Source organism: Dryobates pubescens, chromosome 20 (assembly GCF_014839835.1).
Source record: "Dryobates pubescens isolate bDryPub1 chromosome 20, bDryPub1.pri, whole genome shotgun sequence".
Taxonomy (NCBI): domain Eukaryota; kingdom Metazoa; phylum Chordata; class Aves; order Piciformes; family Picidae; genus Dryobates; species Dryobates pubescens.
Genome location: NC_071631.1, coordinates 10,862,322 through 10,879,187, shown reverse-complemented (window position 1 = coordinate 10,879,187; position 16,866 = coordinate 10,862,322). Strand labels below are relative to the sequence as shown.

General features: G+C 40.3%; 1 protein-coding gene across 1 annotated transcript in view; it reads left to right on the top strand.

The window, feature by feature from the left end:
* Positions 1-16,866, top strand: part of PITPNC1 (phosphatidylinositol transfer protein cytoplasmic 1) — an 83,267-nt gene that overhangs the window by 61,463 nt on the left and 4,938 nt on the right. Inside the window, exons 6-8 of the mRNA XM_054170323.1 lie at positions 2,485-2,580; positions 11,143-11,298; positions 12,198-12,261. Coding sequence (XP_054026298.1) covers positions 2,485-2,580; positions 11,143-11,298; positions 12,198-12,261 — 316 coding nt within the window. The remainder of the gene's footprint in view (positions 1-2,484; positions 2,581-11,142; positions 11,299-12,197; positions 12,262-16,866) is intronic.

Sequence of the window (16,866 nt, the reverse complement as noted above, 5' to 3'; positions counted from 1 at the left end):
GGTTGGTCTCTTCTCCCAGACAATCAGCACCAGAACAAGAGGACACAGGCTCAAGCTGCACCAGGGGAAGTTTAGGCTTGAGGTGAGGAGAAAGTTCTTCACAGAGAGAGTTGTTAGGCATTGGAATGGGCTGCCCAGGGAGTTGGTGGAGTCACCATCCTTGGAGGTGTTCAAGAGGGGATTGCACGTGGCATTTAGTGCCATGGTTTAGTAGTCATGAGGTGTTGGGTGACAGGTTGGACTTGATGATCTTTGAGGTCTTTTCCAACCTTATTGATTCTATGATTAGGCAATTTCTGCCAGCAAAGAGAAGGGAGAATGCAATTCAACAAGGTTCTGCGATGGAGGAAATGGCCAGAGATCGCCTAAGCAGCAAATAAGATGTAGTGGAAATGGCAGAAAGATTGCCCCTGGCTTTGACAGATTGGCAAAGGCATCTGTCATCCTCACTGCTGTCAAAGCATTTGGAAGAGTGAAAAAGAATGCAAAACTATCTTCCTGACCTGTGCAATGTGTGGCTCAATCCTGTGACACAGCAGGGCACAGCTCTCCAGAGAAGGTATTGGGCAATAGTGCCAGTTTAGGTCCTTGCAAATGTGCAGAGATAAGCATGTGCTTCAGTTTATTAGGCTTGTACTTAAACATACACTGACTGAGAGCCTCAGCTGACCTGGGAATGTCCAGTTAAGAGAAATCTTCATTATTTTATTTAAAGCTCAGAGATTATGGTGAAATGCATCTTGTTCTACAATCAGTACATCTGGTTTCATCAAGAGACTGCTCTGTGTATTGGAATTCATGTCAAGAAAAAGACAGAGAGGAAGCTTATAAAAAGCAACCTACATTAACCACTAAAACCGCACCACTTACTGCAAAATGAACCCCAGTTCTGAGAAGGAACACTACAGGGGAAGGACCTGTCAGCTCAAATTTGTTCAAATAATCAACATTTTCTTTTTTTTTTTTCTTGTTTTTTTTTTTTTTAATATGGGAGAAGGAAAATAAGCATACAAATCAAACCAGAGGAGAGTTTCCCTTTGTTCTGTCCCTCTGCAGTTTCAGACACGTTAACGTTTTATCTCCAGTTCAGTAAGCACTCAGTATTGCCTGTGCTGTTCTAGCACTGTTAACTACCAGGACTACTTAAACTGCAGAGTCAAACTTAAGCTTTTCCTTGATTCCAATTATGGTTTCCTGAGCAATGTTCCTCTTACCAGCTGTTGTGTTTGTTCACTGCAGTCCTTTGCTCACTTTGAATGCTTTAAATGGGTAGCCACATTTCTTTCAGAAAGAATAAAGTAGCATTCTTGGTACTGAAAAGTCTCTGTTATGTTGTATTTTTAACTGTTCCTCCAGGATGAAATGAAATTAGCAGCAGAGTGTTCACCACATTTATTTTAAAAAAGGAAGGAAAAAAAAAAAAAAAAGAAGAAGAAAAAAAATTCTGCTTCCTGGAAAGGTTTGCTATAGAACACTGTGCCCCAAAGGGAAAAACACAGCCTCGCCTTCTTACTGAGCTTGACAGCCCGCACACAACCTCCCTGAATGTCACAGCACTAATTCCTGATAGCCTTTCAACCAGTCGTGTTTCCAAGTCCCAGAATCATCAGCAGACCTTTACTGCAGACTTAGCATAAGTCACATGGGTCAGAAAGATCCCTAAATAATTAAATTATGGGCACAGGCACAGAAGGAGATGACACTGCAGATGCAAATGACCTGCACTGTCAGAATACATCCGTCATTTGCGTCACGTAGAACAAGAGGTTTGGTGTTCAGAATCAGGTCCTGAAGGGACCTGCAAGTGAAAATAAGCTCCATGTGTGCACAGATGGGGAGTGGAAGTTTCCAGCTTCCACTGGGGGCAGTTCAACTGAAATGTAGATGCTCAGTGTAACACCAACTTAGCCTGGCTCGTTCACACAAAACACCTGCATTTCATTACTGTCCCTGGAGTGAAAAGGTCAGAAACACTGAGTCCAGAAAATCAGGTTTTTTACACAGTGATGGAATCTGGTTCAAAGATTAGAGAACACAATCAAACCAGTCCTAGCTGTTGACTTCAGTATTTGTGACTGAAGTCTGGGTTCCAAAAAGTGCAAGGAAGAGCAGTGGTGTGAGCAATGAGTTCTGGACATGATGTGACACATTTAACAGTCCACTCTCTCTTGAGCTGACAGAGTGGGTTGTTCCCAAAAAAAGTCTGTGGCATAATTCATTCAAACTGTTGTTAATCTTGCTTAGGAACACTCTGCTTAGCTGTGATCTTGAGAACACTCGTTCTCTTCCCTGCAGTGTCTGCAGTAGGCTAGAGAATGGGGCTGGTCCCTGCACAGACTCCAGTATCTCCCATCAGAAGCTGCTCAGGCACAAGCCAACATGCACTGTGTGGCATAGGTCATTGAAACTGCTTGTGACTGTTATTCCAGGAGAGCTTTGTCAAGCTGTTTTTCTGGTAGTGGTGAACTTCTTTCACTCTTGCAGATTTTTGACAAGGAAGCTAAAGACCTGGAGCGAGAAGTCTGCTTCATTGATATCGCCAGCGATGAAATTCCTGAGCGCTACTACAAAGAATCAGAGGTAAGAGACAGCTTGGTTGTGAGATTGTAAAGAAGGGAATCTAAGAGCCTGCAGGAAGGCCTTGGTAGGAAGCAAAAAAATTCTATTTTCATATGAAATCTTGCTTGTCAGTAGCATTTACAAAGCTTTCAATTAGAGGAGAAGCAGACAGCAACCACTCTTATGTAGACTGCCTGACACTTTCTTTTGCAGACAGTTCCTCCAGCTGTTTGAAATGCTTTCACTCCCTTGTCAGAACACAGCCTGTACCAGACCCCTGATAGTCAGCTCAATTCATTCTGAGCAGAAAAGGCTCAGTTCAGTGTTTGCAGGTCTGAGCAGTTTTAAACATTACTGTTGTCTTCATTTGCATCCTGCCCTGACCAGCAAGTCCTGCAAAGAGGAGCCTAAGCCCAGGCAAAGGGCAGATGTCCTGCAGTGAGAACAGGGCTGAGGCACAGTTGCTCAGGAGGGGACCACAACACAAGAAAGAGTGTCTGAAGTGTACCACATCCTGCCAGAGAGCATCAATGGTAGCAGGCAGAGTCACTCTCTTACAATTCCCTTGAAAACTGCTACCATGCATTTTTGATAGTGCACATCTCTGAAGAGCAGGGTTTGGGTTTTCTAGGTCAATGCAATTCACTGTTTGAAATCAGCAACCACCATGCAAATGAAGATGAGGTCCCCATGCTTTAACCTCAGATTTGAAAAATGATGGTTCACACCAAGCAGCTAGAGAGCAACTATCAGATCTGTGCTTGCATTTAATTTTAGAGATATGATTTACCTCTGGAGCCAAGTATGTATTTATAGCTGGCAGTGAGTATGGCAGCTGTGTGACTATACAAAACGAGACTATAGAACCAATTTTAGGACAGCAAAGGAAGACTTGCCAAAGAATATATTTTTATACTGTAGGAGACATGATTTTCAGGCTAAAAAAGTCAGGTACTTGTTACCTTCCATTTATAGATCCTATTTCAAATTTTATGTATGGCTCATAAACCAAAACTGGATTCACAGCAGAATGAAAAGTAATTTTATGAGTGTCCTTAGATAACAAACCCCATCTGTTTAGTACCAAAAATTAGGTAACACCTCATGAAACAGCTTATTGGTGCCATCATCTTACCTGAGCTCTCTGGTTCCAGTTAGCAATGACTGCTGCTGTTGAACAGGCTCAGCACTGACTCTTGTTTTAAAGAACTCAAGTAAGATTCTTCATCTTGGTTTGCAGACTTCCAGAAGTCATAAACATGAAGGTGACACCCAGCTTTTCTGCTTTCCTTCCCATTTGTAATAGCCACTCTCCAGCTTAATTTCCATATGATTCATTTTATGCTGTAGGAAACCAGCCTCATGTTAAGTGAGTGAAGAATTTCAGTCTTTGTGTTGTTACTTCAAAGACAAATCTAGAGATCTGACTCCAAGCAAAATGGAGTTTCATGTGGGTTTCAACAACAAAAAGCAGGCCAGCATCTGTTGTTTTTTCTGTGCTGACAGATGATTTGTATGTTGGCTACCAAATCCTGTTTCAGAATTGATACAAAATAGTAAGCACACCTGAGCATTTCACTGTGCACACTGTAGTTGATGCTGATTTAGGAAGAGTTGGATTCAGCAGCTTCCAAAGTTTACAAACTGGGGGGGGGTTTATGCTACCATATGATGAACATGAAGCCCAATTCCCATTTCTGCTGAGGCCTCTCAAATAACTGAAGGACTATAAAAAGATTTTTCATGTTTGTAAATGTAATTTCCATCTGTTTTCAATCAGAACAGCAGAAAAAAACTAATTCCATGTAAATGAGGAATGGTCTGTGTTTCCCAAATACTTTCAGAAATAACTAGAAACCATTTACTGGAAGCCTTTGAAATGTATTTCAGTTACGCTAACAGCAACAATGTGGCTGCTTTTGGATCATTTAGTCTGAATTAATACTAAGGTTAAAGATTAAAAGTGAATCCTTAGGATTTCAAAATTGGATGCCACAAATAAATGTTCTGAGTCCCATCCACAAAGACCAATGAGGATGATTTTGACTCCAGCCATGTTCTGTAATCTCTTTATTTCGCTGGATCTTTCACTTGCATAAAATTAAGCAGGTTCCATATCAGGGTCAGCTTAGCTAGCAGCTTCTAGAAATGAACTTCAGGTTTCTTTTATATCCTATTGTTTCTTTTTATATCTTGCATCTCTCTTCAATTAAAAATATCCTTGTGTTTAACAGCAAATATCATTATTTAGTGGTATTGCTGTATGTCAGAGAGGAAGCTGAAATCATTTAAAGCTTTCACACACTACTTCAACTGCTTGCTCTTTCTTTGTGCCTGTGAGCCCTGCTGTGGATTGCTGATCTCACTAATTACATAGCTGCTATTAAGCCACTATTTGTGAGATCTAATATTTTTAGCCTTGTCATTCTTCAGAAGATGTTTGGGTCAATATCAGAAGTTTTTCAGATCCCTCTGTATGAAACATCCCTTTCTAAAATTTGTCTGTGACCTTTCTTTGAGCTGCTGCAGCACGTAACACATTGATCATAACAGACTGAACCACAGGAGCTTTAGTGTTGTTTTGTTCCTTTATAAGAGCAGAAGAGATGGTCGTGTGTGTATGACCCTGATACCATCCACAGAGGTAAGAAACTTCAGGAGGCTTCAGGAGATATCCAAGGGACCCACATATCAGGCTCAGTACAGACAAGTGTAGCAACTTGTTCTCTGCTTCCCACCACCTATGATCTACAGAATTATTTTTCAGTTGTCCTGACATGAATCTTCTAAACAGATCCATATTCTCCCTTCCATTGTGACTTACGTAATAGTCATTCACACATACAAAGACAAAAATGTATAAACCATCTTCATCTGTATAATATTGCATTTGAATTGCATGGCTCATTTTGACTTGTGCTGGTACTGAAGGGAGGAAAAGTGTTCCATGAAAGTGTCATGATGGTTGAAGGCAAAATGATTGAATCCAACTTCGTGCATATCTGCTTTTTCTCTTCTTCTAAATATTAACTAAAACTGAAAAGTAAAAAATATAGTTAGCTGGAGGCTTAAGGAGAGCTGTTGTTTCATTGTGGAACACTTTAAAGGAGCCTCTGCCGATAATACTGAGCCATCTCTTGACCAGAACCATCCAAGGGATGTGAATTCCCCTGATTCCCCTGAAAATGGAGAGATTATTTGTGAGCCTATGCACAAAGGCCTTCAATCACCAAGTAAACAGTGAATCAGAAGCAGTTGTGTTAGCTATTACCAATACAGACAGAGAGGCCAATTTTCTTTTCCCTGGAGGTGTACTGATTTCTGCTGTCAAAAGAGTTGCCCTCATAGAGGGGCAGGTATAACTGCAACAGATTTGGGTGTCCCAAAGCAGATGACTTCATTTGAACTTCATGATCATCTACAAACTTCATTGTGAAGTAGCCACCAGAATACTTAGCAGTGCTGCCACATCATCAATAAAGCTTTTAATTTTTTACAAGCTGAGACCTAAACATCCTTAAACTTTTAAGAAGTTTAGATGTGAGGTTTAAATGTGAGGGTCTAGATATTGAACCTTGATCTAAGCTAGCAGGCTAGCCTGCTTTTCTGTCCCCAAATCTGAATGTACTTGGTACACTGAACACAGAATTTTGTATTTCTGTATAAAGAACACAGAAGCCTGCAGGTAAAAGTTGTACATTTTGTAAAGCCATTTCCTTGTGGCTTTCCCATCAATGAATATGTATCACTAGCCATTATGTATTCCCCATATAGATATAGATATTTATCTGAATTACAGAAGAGAATAAAACTGAGCTGTGCTGTTGAGTGAGGGCCTCAAGTGAATCATTCCCTGAAATGAAACATTTACTGTGGAAGTGAGCTACTGAGCAAAATGTTCTCTGCAAACGTATTCAAGTTCTCAAAATTAAGTCTTTCATTTCCTGTTTATAACAAAGTGGTTGAGAGTTAGACAAATGGAATAAACTTTTAAAGTTACCTTCAAACAAAAGGATTCCAGGCAGCTGCTGCAGTTTTCTTCTTCACTTGCTGGCTGTTCTGATTTTTACACAGCTGCACTGTTAAGAGGTCCATCTTACTACTGTCCAGGTGCTTTCAGAATAACAAAGTCTCCATCCCATTACAGAGCCAGCAAATTAGGGTTGTTGAAATAATGCAGCTGCCTTAGCCCCCCAGTGAGCGTGTGCAACATGTCAGGACGAGCCTCAGCAAAAAACAAATGAAGATTTCCTTTTCCTTACTACCTTCAGTTGAGAGCTTACATAAAGGCTGCCTGGCTGGTCATATTTTAATACCTCAGAACTGTCCCAATATTTACAATTCTTAAGCATTTAAGTAGCTTGTCCAGAAAATACATTTGAATGGAAACTCAAAACGAGAAAGGAAGGAAAGAAGTCTTTAAAAAATGACTTCACTTTAATGTCTGTAGTAGCAACTATACATCATTGAATCTTTCCAGAGCCCTAGCTACATAAGCAGAAATCCAAACCCTAGCAACTACAGCTGATGGTGAAATGCCAGCTCATATATATTAGACCCATGAAGGACTGGTTCTGAAATTCAAGATCAAACAAAATGGTCGTCAGCTTAAAGGGGTGGGGGGAAATTGACTGCACTTCAAAAGGACAGTGGTGGAATATATTTCAGTTGGAGTCTGAAAAAACAAGTCCATGCAGTTAAAGGAAGAAAGGAAGACTGCTTCTGGAACATGTGAGAGAGAAGAGGACACATGACATAAGCACAATGCGCTTCCACATCGCAAGAGCGTATTCAGCTTAGGGATCTTTTTCCCTGCTACAATGGCTATACAAGCCACAAGTCATTTTCAAGACATGAGTGACAAGGCTAACAAGATGTTCCATGCAGACAAAGGAGGTGTTCCCAGCTGCAGAATAGTATGGCAGCTTCAAACCATGCCTGATGCCATGGTAAAGCCAAGGGCAAGCATGTGCCTTCAGATCTGGAGTTCTTCTGGAAACAAAGAATGTGTCTCATTATTTAACTGTGAGTAAAATAATGACATTTCAGAGTTAAATCTGAAAAGGCAGCAACTCAGTGTTGTACTGTGAACACATGGGTGTTTGCCTCCTGGAAAGGGGGGGTGGCAATTCCACATCTAATGCCATGACATCTGCAGTCCATGAGGAAGGTTAAGTTAATAATTGCTAAATGCTAAACAACAGTCTCCAACAATAAGCATGTTGAGCCAGGACCCTCCAGACGTGGCCTGAGTAAGAAACACTGGGAGAGTGCTATGCCTGAACCCGTCTCCATCACACTGTGGCTTTGATTTTATTGTGATTTTACATTTTACTCCCAAATAAGCCCAGCTCATGGGTAATGATGTTTCTGCAATGTTAGCAGAAGTGCTATTTTTAAATCACTCTGCACCTGGCAATAATGTATTGCAAATACAGAGTAGGTTTTGCTCCTCTCTAGCAAAAGGATTTGCCAGATGGGCTTTCCTAATAAATTGTCTCTGATAAAAGGACACAAAGGTTATTTAAACAAAAAGATTTTAGCTGTGCCATTACATTTAAAACAAATTGAGGATTTTGCCAGTAGATAAATGAAAGGGGGAAATAGTGAAGAGATGCAGTATTCTTTGGATGATGACTCTCTAGAAAGGAAGCCATGGGGCTGGCTAAGCTCAACAGTAAAGGCACACAAAAAATTAATGATCTAAATAATAATATAAAAATGGGGTCAGACCAAAGCTCAGCTTGCCCAGTTTCTAGTCACTGAGAGAAGTGTTTCAAATGTGTGTGCCACAGTTCCTGCCTGTGGGAGGCAGGCCTGGGAGCCTGCTGCTTCACTCCAGCTGGGTGCCTCTGGTGTATGCTCAGCAAAGTGCCATACCTGTGACAGGAAGGGTAAGGAACGGCCATGATCCAGCATGGGCAGGTGCTCCCTGCTTCCTCCTGGGACCTGGAGAGATGTGAGCATGGCACACGAGGCTAATTTGTTCTGACTAACCTAATCAGTGAGCTACAGCATGAAAGTCAGGAGGAGAAGCAGTGCTGTGTACCAATATTATTTCTAATTGCATTTAATAGAAAATTATCATCTCTGCTGCTTTATTTTTTTTTTGAGGACATTCAGTGGCTAATTGCAGATAGGATTCCAGGCTGTGAATTTTAATCTGGAGATTTGCAGCCATGAGTTAGACAAGTAAAATCATTCTGGGTCGTGGCTCTCACATAAAATCTTCAGCATCTTGATGGTTCACACAGCAGTCTGGAATTCTGCTCCTCTGAATTCTGTTTCCTGGCTTCCATTCCTCTACAGGGTTAGAGTATCAATATGTTAATGCTTTTGGAAAGGCAGGAATTTCCATTATGGGTATTAGAAACAAGTTGCCCAAACTGTCCCTCACTGCCTGGCTCTTCGCTTGAAGCTGTCCAGCCACAGTGTGACTAAACATCTTGTCCTTCAGCAAAAACAGACATGAGAAAAGGTGCCACCTCTGGGAATCTGCAGATAAGAGTGATCTCATGGGTAAGTTGCATTGCAGTAGGTGGATTGCTGGTAGGCCATCAATTTAAGAACAACCTCCACTAGCAATCCCCGTGTCTGCAGCACAACAAAACAAAGCAAACCACTGCTTCCACAGCCTTGCAGTTGGAACAAAACCCTGAGCACTCATGCAGGGTAGTTGTTCATTATTTCTTTTTTATTTATATGTTCTGGATACTTGATACTGACTCAAGCTGATTACATTAAGTCCCCTTGGACTGCAGTGAAGTTATTCCATTACAGATTTGGTTATCGCTGACAGGACAGAAGGTGTCACGCTCAGTGATATTAAAGTGTGCTTCATCAGGACAGTGGCTTCAGCACCATCTGTGTGTGTAAGAAGCAGCAGAACCTTTCCTTACACAAAACTATTTTCCTTGATTTTCCTTTTCAGAAGTACTTCCTTTACACTGGAATATTTGAAATCATATTATCTGTAATTATTTCTTAATTCTTGGAACCACCTGCTAGAATTTTACCTCATAGTCCTCCCCTTTTACCCTTTGTTTTTTTATTATTATTATTATATTGATTGCTTTCAGGCAATGATCAGTTATAAAATAGCTCCTTCAACCAGAAAATATCTAGATCAATCTGAGGTCAAACCTTATTGAGTGAGAAGCTTAGTGACATCATGTGACTATGAGCTGTGATTTATAGTGGTGTGTTGCTCTGATATATGATGATGCTGAATTGGTTTTTATGGTGACTTAACACTGAAACCTTATTATACAGGGAGCCTGAAGTTCTATTTAGAAAAGAATATGTCAGCAATAAAAGCAATGACTTTCACAGAGGGGGAAGACTGTCTCCTCATTAGAGCTTTGTAAAGAAGCTTTAATGACAGAGCTTCAGTTTAAGGACAAAATGGAAAGCCAAGTCAGGAGATAACTAAACACCAGAGCAAAGGAAGACTGAATCATATATAAGCTAATGCTGAATGAAAGATAATTAAGATCTGAGTTAGTCTTATCTATTTCTTGTTAGTATTTGTTCGCCTTCTGTTCCATTTAGCACACAAATTAAGCACATACTTAAACATATATGTAATTGCTTTTATAACAGAGGATGGACTGAAAAGATCTTCCTAGATGAGAGCTTTAGGGAAGGTAACACTTAGGAGCACTTCCTGAAGACAAGATTTTAGAAGCTTGCTGTGAATTTACTGCAACTGCATTGTTTTCAAGCTTTGAAAATCAATGCTTAACTGTAAATTCTGTTTACAAGATGTAATTAGCAGGATTTGACATAAAGTGAAATGGGATTATACCAATATGGCAAGCCACACTTTGATAGATAGAACTGGATCTTGTACAGATAAAAGTAAATTTTAAAGATGAACTAAAGTCCTTATTGGTTTGAGGTTCTTTTGTTTTGCCGTTGCAATTTCAACACCAATTTATTTGCGTTTATAGAGAGAGACAGAGTTGTAATTAGTCAGTGTTTTGCTCAAAACTCAGTTGTAGAGATGGCTTATTTGGAGGAGTTTCACACTTAACTGGCCACCCAGATATACAAGTTCACTTAGAAGTGACAATTTCAGGGTGACATCAATGTCAAAGCTCAGATTGGACATGATTTCAGGAAGGCAGGCATAGGTAGAAAGTACCAGTAACTCCCACTGAGGGAGCAGTCAAAAGCAAGCTCTGAAGAAGCAGCCTGTGGTGGTTTTTGTTGGTGGTGGTGGTTTGTTTTGTTTTGTTTTGTTTTTCCTTTTTCCCAAATGCCATAAATAACACTTGGAGTGCATTGTATTGTAATGACTTGCAATAACACATCTTCTTATAGCAGAAAATGTCCTAGATGATCTGATTGTCGAAGCATCTCCAAGAATATGCTGCCATCAACTCACTGACTGTTGGATAAAAGACAGGATTGGATTTTGGTATCTCCTAGGGCTCATTTAAGTCAATTTCTTACTACTCCTTCCTAATGTTTATTATCATGTTTTCATGGTTTATACCTCATCAAAACGTTTCCTTAGGCGTTTTCTGTCAAACAGGACTTTTCTCCTGCATTTCCCAGTATGTTTTCTTGATTTTGCAGGATCCTAAATATTTCAAGTCACAGAAGACTGGAAGAGGCCAATTAAAAGAAGGTTGGAGAGAGACCCATCAGCCAATTATGTGTTCCTACAAACTTGTGACAGTTAAGTTTGAAGTCTGGGGACTTCAAACCAGAGTAGAGCAGTTTGTACACAAGGTCAGTGAAATAGGAGCTGTTTCTTACCCTTTACATAAGCAGAACTTGAGTACTGCCCTGCACAGGAATGTAACTAGGGCTGTGCAGGAGCTGGGGAGCTCAGCCCAATCTGTTTTCAGACTGTTCTCAAAGTTTGAAAGATCTGGAGCAGAACCAAAGAGTTCATCTCTGGGCATAAATTTCATGAAGCCTGGAGCTGCTCAGATCTAAGGTTGAGAAAACCTATTCATAACATTTTCCATACTGTGATAAATATATGAGCTTCAGTCTTTGTGACTGCACAAGAGCATCAAATGTGCGGCAGCAATGTGCAGAGTTTCTTACAAACAGTTCGAGGAAGAGTTCAGTCTCCTAACCCAGTAATTAGAATCATACAATTGGCTCAGTTGGAAAAGCCCTTTAAGATCATCCAGTCCAACCATTCTCTAACTCTAACAAGGCTGGGGCTAAACCAGGCCCCTCAGCACCACATCTCCTCCTCTTTTAACCCCCTTCAGGGATGGGGATTCAATCACCTCCATGGGGAGCCTGTCCCAGTCTTTGAGAACCCTGATTAAGGAATAGCATAACAGCCAAATGATATTTTTCAGAGTATTGACCTTCTATGTGTTTAAATACTTAACAAGGAAAAAGGAGTTCCAGAATGTCCAACTGCCCAAAGGTGAATGGTTTCTGTACATGGTCCCAAATGGCTTCCTTGCTAGTCAAAGCCAATGTTGGTAACAGATTCACTTCAGTGGGAGCTGAACTACAAGACTTTCAGGGTCAGCATGTCTGACTCTAGGGCATGGGGTTTCAGACAGAAAACTGTGAGAATATTTTCCACTTTAACTCATGTTGTAAAACCACTGTGCTACTTTTCTGAGATGTTTTTGTTTAACCTTCTCCTTGTTTCCCAGGTGGTCAGAGATATACTCTTGATTGGTCACCGGCAGGCTTTTGCCTGGGTTGACGAGTGGTACGGTAAGTATCCTCCAAACCTGGCCCATTTCAAAGGGCTGATGCAAAGCTTATAGTCATTAACAACAGATTTCCATTTGCATTCATGGATTGTCAGGTCCCAGTATAAGTTGTTCATAAGATGGAACTGTGTTCAGTTGCTTTGGAACATATGGAGCTCATGTAGAGCAGGTTCTTTGTTACAAGAGTAGGCTGGAGTTTGGGCAGCCAGTAGGCAGCACACATAATATCTTTCCATCCCATGTGTGTCACCCCACACTGTAGGCAGACAGAAGCTTGCCCCTGCCAAGAGTCATCTATATGGAGAACCATATGCAGGTTTGAATAAAGCTTCTTATTAAGCCTGCATTAGGATGCAGTCATTTCCATACTGCAGCCTTATAAGGCCTCTGATCCAACAAAATTTCAACTTTTTAGTTAAGTTCTAAACTTAATATGGATTGCAGTAAAGAAAAGATGGAGCTCTAATGCCCTTACTGACAAAATGGGTATGAACATGAAGCCTACTGGGTCTGATTCAACAGCAGCTGCATGCAAAAGTGTTCTGAATGCAGGAACCAGCTGTAGGAATGGGCACTTTTAATAGCACAGAGTCATCTGAATAGCAAACCAGGCAACTGCGGTTCATAAAATGGGCTCAGGGAGTTAGTGCCTTTCCCATCTATTTTCGGGAAGGTGTGCCCATAATCATAGATACCTGGAGAACAGGTTCTAAGGTGTTCCTTAACACATGATAGGAATTAGGGAATATATTTAGGATGTTTTTTAGACCTTTTTTAACCTTTGGGAAACACCATTTGGGATAGTTCATGGGAAAGAATGACACTTGGTTTTCATCGAAGCTCAGGAACATTCTGCATTGCTTAGAAAGAGTCACTTAGCCCAGCTGGGGCAAACACACTCATCTCCAGTGACCTCATAAACCTGCAGAATTTGACACTAGAATATTAACTCATTCTGCTGATCTCTTGAAAACACGCTTAAAAAATTGCTTTGGAAATCATGATGTTCTCATAAATACTGCCTAAATATCTTGTGTTGTAAAGGTCATCATAATGTTGAAATTCACTAAAAATGTCTAATGTTTGGGGATAGCTATAAACTAGGAAGAGAATTTTGTATCCAGTCAGAGTTCTTAAGAGGTTTTTTTTCCCCACATTTTTTACCTGACATACAGAGATCTGTTCTTTTCCCTGTAGAAGGTCAGAGAGACTGATGATTGGAAACAAAGAAGCCTCCCTTCACATAAAATTTGAGCCCAAATCTCCCCAAAATATCTATTCAAGTGAGACATCAAGAAATGGTACTGGGAGGCAAAGAGTCATCTGCCCTTTAGCAGAGTTAATGATAATTAGTGAGTAGTGATGAATTTAAACATAGGGAATGGGTTTAGCCCAAAAACATTTAACCACAGATTTTCCCATCTTCCCCCTGAACACACCCTGTCAGAAATACTCTTTCCTCAAGTGAAATACTGCACTGCACAATTATCTGGTGGAGCCTTACTGTCATGGTGAGTATTTTTACTAAACTGATGGTGTACTTAATTATCAGGCTAAGTACCACAGACTTATGAATCTGGGCTTACTAAACTACATAGGAATAAAGGTTAGGATTTATCTATCAAGATTTATTGGGAATTTAAAGGGCAGAACCTTTACTTAGGCAATTCTGTGTGCTGCCTGCAGCCCTTCTACACTGCAGACATCACTGACTAGAAACTGAGCTTTTCATCATCCGAAATGAGTGAGATCCCACCTGTGTACATCCAGTTCAGTTTCATACATAAGCTCAGTAAAACTCTTGGGGTGCTGCTCTTGATATCTTTGTGTGCAGGGAGAGTTTTTTAGACATAAAACATGTAAAGCATCTGTGTGTCTTCAGCGTGTCACCATCTTCTGAAAGAAAAGTTTGGGAAAGACTTGGGGGTGATGTTAGTCAAATAATGAGTGTAATAAAGTCAATTATTAAACCTGTTCTGTTATGGATGTTACTGACTGATTGCTGAGGCTGTAAGTATGACTGTCTTGTCATTAACTTTACTAAACTGCAATGGGATTTATTATTCAGAAAAATCTATCTTCATAGTGCCATTTACTAATAAAGAGCATGTTCTCAGCTTGGCAAAGTGCATCCTTAGCATGTTACTGACATTGCTTATGAGCTTGTTCTTCATTCCAGATAACAGTAAAAGACTAAAAGAGATGGGTTAGTGGTACTCTGTGTTACCTTGTGATCAAAATTCTAGACTGTGTCTCATTTTCTGTGGTGAAGTATTACTTTGTGCTACCAAAGGAACAGATAAAGTCCTATCTTCCCTTAGAAGCTGTCTCTCAAAATGCAGCAAGAGCCTCATATCACATAACAAAGAGTTGTGTGATGTCAAAATTGGCAATGGCAAGTGGCATGCAATTAACTTGAGACAAATGATAGCCTCGAGAGCAAAGCACCACATGCATTACCAAAAACACTCAGTGCTCATAAAACACTCCTTAAGTTTTATAAGTAAGAAGTTGGTGGTGTTTACATGATCATCAAGCAGCTGATGGCTGTTTTCATGAGGCTCTGAAGTTATCCAACCATTGCCAAGACCAGACTAAAATTCAGCCAGCCCTCAAGTTGAGGCACACCTTACTCCCGAGTAGATTTATGATGTGGATACTCAGAAGGGTAAGATCACACATCAAGTAATTGGATTCTTTCTTTTCACTGGAAGTGTGGTTTAGGACAAATCTTTTTAACATCTGTAATAATTGCTTGGAGTTACATCGCAAGCACCTAACAGACTCAGCCCTCATTTGACAACACCAGGCATGCCTAGGCAACGAGCAGTGATCCCACCACTAGAATCAGCCTGACTTGTAGAATATTTCTGATTCTTCTAACTCTTTGAATTGCTTTGAGGCTACAAAACTGTTAACATGTTCACTATTAAGTCACTTACCACTATAATTAAGTGTTAGTTTCTGGAATCTAAGCTGATGCGTGTTGTAACAGTGAAAATGTTTGCTGGTTAGGAGATGTCTTAAGCAAAGCTAACATTAAAAAAAAGTCTTTTTGAAAGGGCCTGGAAAGGTAAGTAAATATCTCTAATATTTCTGTATCTATCCTTTCTTCCACAGGATCTTCTAAAGGCTTTTTAGAAGATCCTGGCCTGTGCCCAGGCCTGCACTTCAATACTTTTTGCCTACCTTACGTTACATGGATACTCCTAAACAATTTCCACTCCTTCCTGTTCTCTGACCCCTTTGACTTAACCTTCACACCTTCCTTGGCTGACTCAACTACCTTTATGAGGCAATTTTCATAAAGCTAGTTCCTCCATGCTTTCTTGTAAACCTTTTTTTTTTTTGGCTTCTGCTGAAAAACTGTTCCTAGAGCCTTCTCCTTAAAAAGAAATGAACTTTGCACTGAAATCAATGGAAAATGCCAATGATTTTGAACTTTTTACAGATATGACTATGGATGATGTTCGAGAATACGAGAAAAATATGCATGAAAAAACCAACATTAAAGTTTGCAACCAACATTCATCTACTGTGGATGAAATAGAGAGCCATGCCAAAGCAAGAGTATGTCACCTTTTAAAACGTATTGCCCCTCTTCAGCTAATACACCTGCACAGATCAGAGCAGTGCAACCAACTGAGCTTGCTGGCCAGGCAGTGGAATTTTGGGGAGGCTTTGCTTCAGCAGGAACAGAGTCATTCTCCACGAAGGCCAATCCCACCTTTCCTTTGCAGTGTAAACTGTCCCGGCTGTAAGAAAGGGTGGAGTTGGGCTCACATACAGCTTCCTGTCTTCCAGGAGAACAAAACTCTCAAATTTCAGTTGGATGCATAAAGGGGAAGTTAAACAAGAGGTTTACTTTCTGTTAGTGGAATAGTTAAAAAGATGCAGGAGTTCAGAGAGCTTCGGTCAAAGAGCCAGGAACATGGGGAGTGGAAAATTTATAGGGAACTGATAAAATAATTTGTTTCATCAGGAAAAAAACAAAACCACCACCAACAAAATAACCCCTAATGAATTATTCACTTTTTTCCCCAACTAATTTTAATGTTTTCATTATTAGTTACCAACAGGTTGAGAAGTATTTTTGAAAGTATAGAGCAGCAGTTTTTGCAGAAGGGCAGCTTTATGTATAGCTGCTTTGGTTATGGAAATTTCATAAAGTATTTAAGTTTCTCATTTGGGAACCTCAAGCAGAGGCCTAAAATTAGAAATTCTCACTCTCTGCAGAAAGAAAAGATGCAGTGATTTTTAGTTCTGAAACATTACTATTCCTTTGTTTATATTAACTGGGCTATAGAACTTGTGATGGTTTTACTTGAGTAAGGAGCGTGGGGCTAAGCCTGAAGGGCTTGAAGTCTTGTCTTTGTTCTTAGTAAAAACTGTCAGCAGCCTGAGAAGCTGTTGTCTAAGTAATAACCCATGCTTGTCTTTTTAAGGCTGCAGCTCCACTGACATCAGGGTTACTCCTTAGCTGAGAAGTAAATTGAGATTCAGTTCTGATTTGGGCTCTGCACTTCAGGATTTGGCTTTGAATGAAGCCTCCCATCCTTAGTTCCCATGTGGAAAAATTGCCATTGAGGTCAGAACAGAATTTGTC